General features: G+C 37.0%; 1 protein-coding gene across 9 annotated transcripts in view; it reads left to right on the forward strand.

Annotated features, from left to right (window-relative positions):
- The window catches only part of drp2 (dystrophin related protein 2), a 122,315-nt gene extending 115,147 nt beyond the window's left edge, over nt 1-7,168 (forward strand). For 8 of the 9 annotated variants that reach the window (XM_042770121.1, XM_042770123.1, XM_042770125.1 and 5 more), the window contains 5 exons: nt 1,553-1,693; nt 2,734-2,971; nt 5,055-5,166; nt 5,323-5,456; nt 6,410-7,168. In XM_042770121.1, coding sequence (XP_042626055.1) covers nt 1,553-1,693; nt 2,734-2,971; nt 5,055-5,166; nt 5,323-5,417 — 586 coding nt within the window. In that variant the 3' untranslated portion in view covers nt 5,418-5,456; nt 6,410-7,168. Of the gene's footprint in view, nt 1-1,521; nt 1,694-2,733; nt 2,972-5,054; nt 5,167-5,322; nt 5,457-6,409 lie in introns of those variants that run through there. The other variant, XM_042770129.1, reaches the window with a different exon arrangement.
- Nucleotides 7,169-7,682: the final 514 nt, after the last annotated feature.

The following is a 7,682-nucleotide window of genomic DNA, read 5'->3' on the forward strand; positions in this document are numbered from 1 at the left end:
TCTTTTTTATTTGTTTCACAGAGTAAAAGAAAACAAGAACAATAAAAACTATTTTAGAATGTTAAGCATGAACGTAGCTTGACATTTGATCTTGGGGGGTCAAACAGAGTCTATTTGTTCAGTCACACTTTTAAACACATGCCCCTAGTTTTACAGACAAGACTTAAGCCTGGTCTCAGTATAAATGCATGCCTGGGATGTTTTAACTGAAAGAAACTTGTACTAATTATTGCTGCACTACACTAAGCACTAAATATGCTGAAACTAATGCATTATAAACATGTTTGTCAACACAGTGTGAATGTAGGCGTTTGTTAAGCAAATCACTGCTTTAAAACAGACATCTGTTGGGCATGATTCAAGTTAAACGCACAATTTAGTAAATCTTACTGGAAATAGGTGTATTTAAGTTTGGTTCCATGTATATATTAAATAACATTTTTGTAAATGTTCCTTGTCTGATATAATTGTAACACACTGAGCCGCTATTATGGCTGTATCCACCGGATCACCTTTATGAGATTGTCCGGGTCCGGTGTCATCAAGTATGGCATTGGCATCCTCTTTTTTTTTTTTTTTTTTGGTTAGGACGGATTTCTCTGTAGTGGGTGTAAAATGTGCTGAACATCAGTTAATGCTATACAGCAGGTACTACTATTTGCTACTATCAGCAAAAATGCAGATTCGTCACATGACAACTTTTTATGCAAATGAGATTGAGGAAGGCATTAGTAAGCCTGATTTATTAATTTACTTACAAAATTACAAAACACAATTTAAAATGTATTAACATAACTACATTATATGTATATTTACTTTTTAGTTGAAAATATTATTTATTTTAAAAAAAGGAAAATATTTAGCGACTGAAAGATTTTACAAGCAGTGCCCATGAGGATAAGAATAAGTTAATATCCACTTTATATTTTTGTGAGAACTGTTCCTTTAAAAGGCAGAGAGAGACAGTGCATCAGTGAGTAATGTATTATATTTATTTGACAGGGCATTTTGTGCCATTTCAGTGGCTTTGACCAAATCTTCCTCTTCCAGTGGTCTATAAGTGGCCTTTGTTTATTGATGGCCCATGTAATGGCACCTCTATAATTACAGCAGAGTGCATGAAGACATCTAGTTTTTATTATTGATGTGACTAATTTGAGAGCCGTGATTATTACAGTGCTTCCTGTGTCTAGTGGCGATTTTTTTGTGTGCCTGTATATTAGCCGTGCCTATTTAGCTTTTTGTGTTTTATGGCATGGAGAGTGCTTGGATTACCAGAAGTGTGCTTGTTTGTGATCGCCGCTTGTTTAGCATCTACGCTGCTGTTTGTTTTATGGATGATGGTGTGCGTTAGTCTGTGTTTGCGTACACTCTAAAGTTTATGCAGAATATTTGTGCATGTGTTCTGTGTTGATATGCTGCTGTATTGTGTGCATTTGGCTTATGTACCTGCTGCTTTGTGTGCACGCTTGGTGCTGTGTGTGGCTGTCTGCTGCTGTGTGGCACCGCTAATGTGTTCAGTGTGCACTATCTCCTGTGTGGGGGGACTCAGGGATGAAGATCAGTACCTCCTACGTCACTCCAGCCCCGCCCTCGAGCAGGACTCCCCCCACGGCCACCTGCTGGCCCACCTGGACTGCCAGGACAGAGAAGAGCTGCAGCACACCCTCCAGCGCCTTGAAAACGAGAACAGGTGAGGGCACAGCCAGGGGCATGTTCACACTTTCACACTTGAAGCTGAAATATGCAAATTGTGCAACACTAATCTGACCTTTTCAGAGGATTAAGATAGAGCTAATCATTTTTAATTGGCTGAGATAAAATGTGTTGCCGGGAAACGGTGGATATTACGATCATGATGGTTAGTCTGAGTCAAAAACAGTGATCTTTTGACATGTGTCAAATGAAGGAGGTGTGTTCTTTAGACCTAAACAGCTTCAAAGATCAGCAGAGATACAAAAATGTCCATTTGGTCTACCATTTCATTTCATTTCATCCCAGAGGCTATTGTTACATCTGTGAGTCATTTATGAGTTTTGTCTTCAGCGTAAATCCTGACCTTTAAGTCATGCTCTCATGTGGTCTTGCTTTGTTATAGGTGAGTAATAGGTCAACAAAGTAAGATTAATTGTTAGTGTCTGCAGGGGATCTGCAACCTTAACCTCCTGAATAAATCAGGGCTTCCGGCTGTCATTATTAGGATAGAAAGAGCTGAGTGATGGCTGCTTTGTTAAACACCCATTTTGTGTTATTTCTTTTGTCTTTTTTCATTCAATTGGATTTTATTTTACAGGGTTATAAGAACAATTTCTGTGTGTGTGTGTGTGTGTGTGTGTGTGTGTGTGTGTATATATATAGTAAAATATAAATAATTAGAGATATGATCAAATTATTAATTAATTATTAATAATTAATACATTTTATTAATTATAAATTATTAATTATAAATATTGTTTAATTATTGCTATATTTAATATTTAAGGTATTTAAAAATATATATAAATATTTATATTAAATTTATATTTGTGTAAAATAAGATACCATTTAAAAATGAAATGAATTTTTTTAGGCTAACAGTATGTAATTCTAAATTGAGTAAAGATACATGATTGTCACATTTGTTTTATGTAACAACTTTTGTCTAGATGTAGCATGTATAATGACCTTAATGATGATGATCCCAAGATAGCAATAGTGATGATGATGTTGATGATGGTGTTGTCTCTCCTGCAGGGTGCTGCAGGGTGAGTATCGACGGCTGAAGTGGAAGCATGAAGAGGCAGCAGCATCACCCCAGCTGCTGGAGTCAGGTCCAGGTTCACCGGCCGGTCAGCAGGACCAGGAGCTCCTAGCCGAGGCTCGAATCCTTCGACAGCACAAGACCCGTCTAGAGACGCGCATGCAGATTCTGGAGGACCACAACAAGCAACTGGAGTCGCAGCTATGCAGACTCAGAGAATTACTGCTGCAGGTGAGATTTATGAGATATAAACATATGCCTGTATACTTAAAAAATGAGCGATTATGCCCACAGTGAGTACTAAAGTGTTAGCCAGAATAGATTATTATGATAAAAACAGTGAAGGAATGGAGCGTAGGGAGCTGCATGAATATGTTACCACTGTACAGGGAGGGACACGAACAGGTAAATCAGGGCCTTCTGCACTGGTGAGTTAAAACATTAAATGTTTATGGATTTGAAGGAATGTTTTGAGCTTTAAAAACAGCCACTATGAGAGAAATAAAGATAGGCTTACAAAATATACTGAAAAGGGAGGTAGAGGGAGGAAGACGATGTATTTGAAGCTCTCTGCAAAAAGAGAACGGATGCGACTGAACAGATGAGGAAAGTCCGTATTATAGACTGACTTGATGTATCATATGTAGAAGGGTAAAAGTGAGGCAAGAGATGCTTACTAATGCAGGTTCAGTAAGGACAAGGAAACAAGTGAACTAGAAAAAACTTGTCTCGGGTGATAGGAGAAGAGATGTGGAAACAAGAAAGGATTTTTTTTTTAAAGTAGCTATTATTGATACCTGAAAAGAGATGGAGGACGTGAGAGTGCAGGAAAGCACACTACATTGTGGTGAATTGCTTCTGGTAAATTGCAAAGATGGGAAGGAAGACTTAGAGAGAGATTATATATGGGGAAGAAAACCATTGATAGAGATAGAATCATATAGATGGAGTGGGTAGAGGGTAAGTCATTTCTTGAGCTGACGTACATAGAGCTTAAGGAGTGAGATGACAGAATAGAGTGGGCAGAAAAAGAATCCTTTACTTTAGTCAAAGAAAGACAGAAAGCCGGCCGAGGAGAGAAAAGAAAAGCTCAGGCGGTGCTGAGTGAATGGGATAAGTGGTGGTTGTGCAGATAAAAGATAGGTAGTGCTACAGCGATATGATTGGCAGGCTGGATGGAATGAGAGAGCAGAGCAAAAACACAGAGGCTGTAGGTGAAAAGGAATTAGATGGAAATAGAGGGAAGGAACAGAGGGGGAGAGATCGACTTAACCTACAAAAACGAGCAAGAGATGTGTCATGGGGAAGCAATAATGTGCGGGGATTGTGGAGATCTGAACTCTTCGTTCTGCACCCCTAAAAAGTCGCTGGGAAAGTTACAGTCGTACCACTGTGGACATCTCTGTAAAGCGATAAAAGAGTTTAACTTGGGATAAATTTGAGGTATTCATGCAAACAGCCTCAATCAACTCATCTCCCTGTGAAATGGAAAAAAAGCAAGTCTTCTCTTGATTCTAATCAGTTTATTTCAAGAAAATACACCATTTTTGTAATGTATGGAAAAGGGGCCAAATCCCTGGTTGATAAACACAAAGGTTTGGAGATTTGACAGCATTTGAAAACTTGTTTTTCTCATCAAAGAACCCAATAATAGTATTTTTGTTATTTTGCTAGGCTAGTAAACTGCATACTGAACAGTACAGTATATACTGCCTATACTATTTATTAGTATACAGTTATGAACATTTGTGGTTAAGATTTAATAAAATTAAATATAAAAATGAAATGAGATTTACAAAAAGAACTATGTTCTATTGTTCAAAAGGGGTTTGGAAGATTATTTTTTTATTTTTTTGAAATAAGTCTCTTATTTTCACCAAGGCAGCATTTGTATCAAAAATACAATAAGTAGAGTAATTGAGTACTATTTGAATATATTTTTTATTCCTGTGATGGTAAAGCTGAATTTTCAGCAGCCATTAGTCCTCAGTGTCACATGATCCTTCAGAAATCATTCTAATATGCTAATTTGCTGCTTAGCTGTGTGGCTTGATATTTTTGTGGAAACTGTTAATTAAAATAATGGTTAGAAAACTGCAATTATTTGAAATATAAATCTTTTGTAGCATTGTAAATATCTTCACTGTCATGTTTTATCAATTTAAAGCATCCTTGCTGAATATATAACCAAAATTGTAATTGTACCCCACACTTTTGAACGGTCATGTACAAACTGCAGAAATGATAGAGCAATGTGTTGATTAGGATTTCATTGCTTTCTTGCTCTCTCTCATGATTTTGTCATATCTACCAGCCCAAAGATGACTCTGAGGCCAATGGCTCGGCTCCTTCCTCTCTGTCCTCTCCTGTGTCAGGGGGTGACCACCAGGGGGAGCTTCCCAGCAGAGAGACCACAGACGCTGCAGGTAAGACCTGGAACAGCCTTCCTGTCATCCTGCCAACATCAGCCAATAAGGGGATTTAAAGAGATGTGACTTGTTTGAATAAGGCTTATATGTTGCTGTAAACTTGCGATGCATTTAGTTGAGGTCATGTTTATTGTAGCATTTAATGTTGTGTAGGTGAGGATTTGGATCACGAGCAGGACACCGTACTGCAGCTGCAGCAGGTAATCGAACAGCTGAGGAACGTCTTCCCATCTGAGCCAGGTCCATGAGGAACCTGATGCAAAACTCAGAGGCCTATAATTGTGCAGGTTTGCTTATAGAATTATATAAGCTTATATAAGGAGTATTTCCCCTTGTGTCATTTCCTACCTGTATGATTTTTCATTCATGAAGCATGACAGAAGTTTAGCAGAGTCTGTAAGTGAATGGTGATTTATACTGCTATAAAAAGCACTATAAATGTACTATAAAAACATGGTCTGTATGACTCATGCACTGTATTTAAAGTCTTGTGAAGCTGAATGATAGGATCTGTGTGAAAACCAGGCCAAAAAGTCATTGTTTAATTCTCGATTTATTTAATTTCTCTTTCAAGCAATTCTCAATTGGCTACAATACACTTAAGAACCAATGATGTTGGACATAATTATTTAAAATTATTACATGACGCACCCAGCACACAGAAATCATTTGAGAGCTAAAACAGGAAGGTATTCAGCAAAAACGACTTCCTGTATGTTCCTGACAGTCTTCAGAAGACATTTGAGCTCCATAAATTCAAAGAAAATCATAAAGGTTTATTACTTAAAACTACCTGCTGTCCATTGTGTTAAAGCAAGGCTATAACCATGTCTTCAACATTGGGGGGACCAATATTTAATATTTCACTGTATTAATGTTTTTTTTCTGTCTTTTTTATCAAATAAATACAGCCTTGATGAGCATAAGAGACTCCAGTAAAAATCATTAAAAATGATTGATTGTGAACGGCAGAGCATAAAAAGCTATATTAATGCGGCACTTGATGCATACACACACGCACACACACACACACACACACCACTCGAACACAAATCAGAGCACAGAAACTTGTTGTGTATGGCAGTTTGGCCACTTTTAATTATTGGGGGGGACTTGTGGTTACGGCCCTGTGTTAAAGGGAACTACATTTGAAAACATTTTTGATTTTTGCATTTGAAGTTTCAGCTTTCTATCGATCTGTGTACAGTAGAAGATGTAACACCCTTCTTAAATTTTTCAGGTGTCGTATTGCGCATCTTATTGTGGGCAGGGTCTTGAGAATGCTGGGCAGGTGAATCCATGGACAGACGATGGGGCTACGAGAAGAGTTTCAAGACAACCTCCTCAGTCTGCACCCATTTGCCAGTCCCAAAGAGCTGTGGGATATCTGAGTGCTAACTAAACAAACTAATGTTTACATGGTGCCAAAGGCCTGCACTGATCCGGACACTGTGCTAACCTGTGTAGTAATGCAAGGTGTGTGGCTTGCTTCATCAGTACAGCACAAGAACCACAAACAGGACTTACACCACGCAGAAGGGGATCTCTCTTAAGGTATCCCTGTGCCAGCAACCTCTCTGTGTGTATGTTTTTTTTTTTTAATTTTAAAATGGTTTACTATTTTCTGTGACTCACTCATGCACATAAACACAAATATACACATTTACTGATGGTAAGTCATGCTTGGCAATGCGTGGCCCTTGTTCTGTGAAGCAGAAAAGAGCAGATTGTCCTGAACTGTCAGGACACACAGCAAGCTTATTTACACTGTAAGGATGACACATCTTTGGTTGAGGCTACCATTTATTTAAGATGCCAAAGTGCCCATGAGCATTGTGCTCCTGCCCTGATGTTCCTTCTCTTTTTTCCCCTGCTCTTTCTCTCCTACATAAAGTACTGTTCCATTAATCTTAAATGCATATACTGTATATACAATACAGGTCAAAAGTTTGGAAACATTACTATTTTTAATGTTTTTAGTCTCTTCTGCTCATCAAGCCTGCATTTATTTGATCAAAAATACAGAAAAAACTGTAATATTGTGAAATATTATTACAACTTAAAATAATAGTTTTCTATTTGAATATACTTAAAAAAAATAATTTATTCCTGTGATGCAAAGCTGAATTTTCAGCATGATTTTTTCAGCCTTCAGTGTCACATGTAACATCCAGTCTATCACATGATCATTTAGAAATCATTCTAATATTCTGATTTATTATGAGTGTTGGAAACAGTTCTGCTGTCTAATATATTTGATGAATAAAAGGTTAAAAAGAACTGCATTTATTCAAAATAAAAAAAATATTCTAATAATATATATTCTAATAATATATTTTCTTTACTATCACTTTTTATCAGTTTAACACATCCTTGTTGTATTTAAGTATTTATTTTTTTTTATTTATTATAAGGTTTGGAAATACTGACCCCAAATTACTGACCAGTAGTGTATATCATTACAAAATATTTATATTTTAAAAAACATAGCTGCTTTTTTTTTTTTTTTTTTT

The sequence above is a fragment of the Cyprinus carpio genome, chromosome A14 (assembly GCF_018340385.1).
Source record: "Cyprinus carpio isolate SPL01 chromosome A14, ASM1834038v1, whole genome shotgun sequence".
NCBI classification, from domain to species: domain Eukaryota; kingdom Metazoa; phylum Chordata; class Actinopteri; order Cypriniformes; family Cyprinidae; genus Cyprinus; species Cyprinus carpio.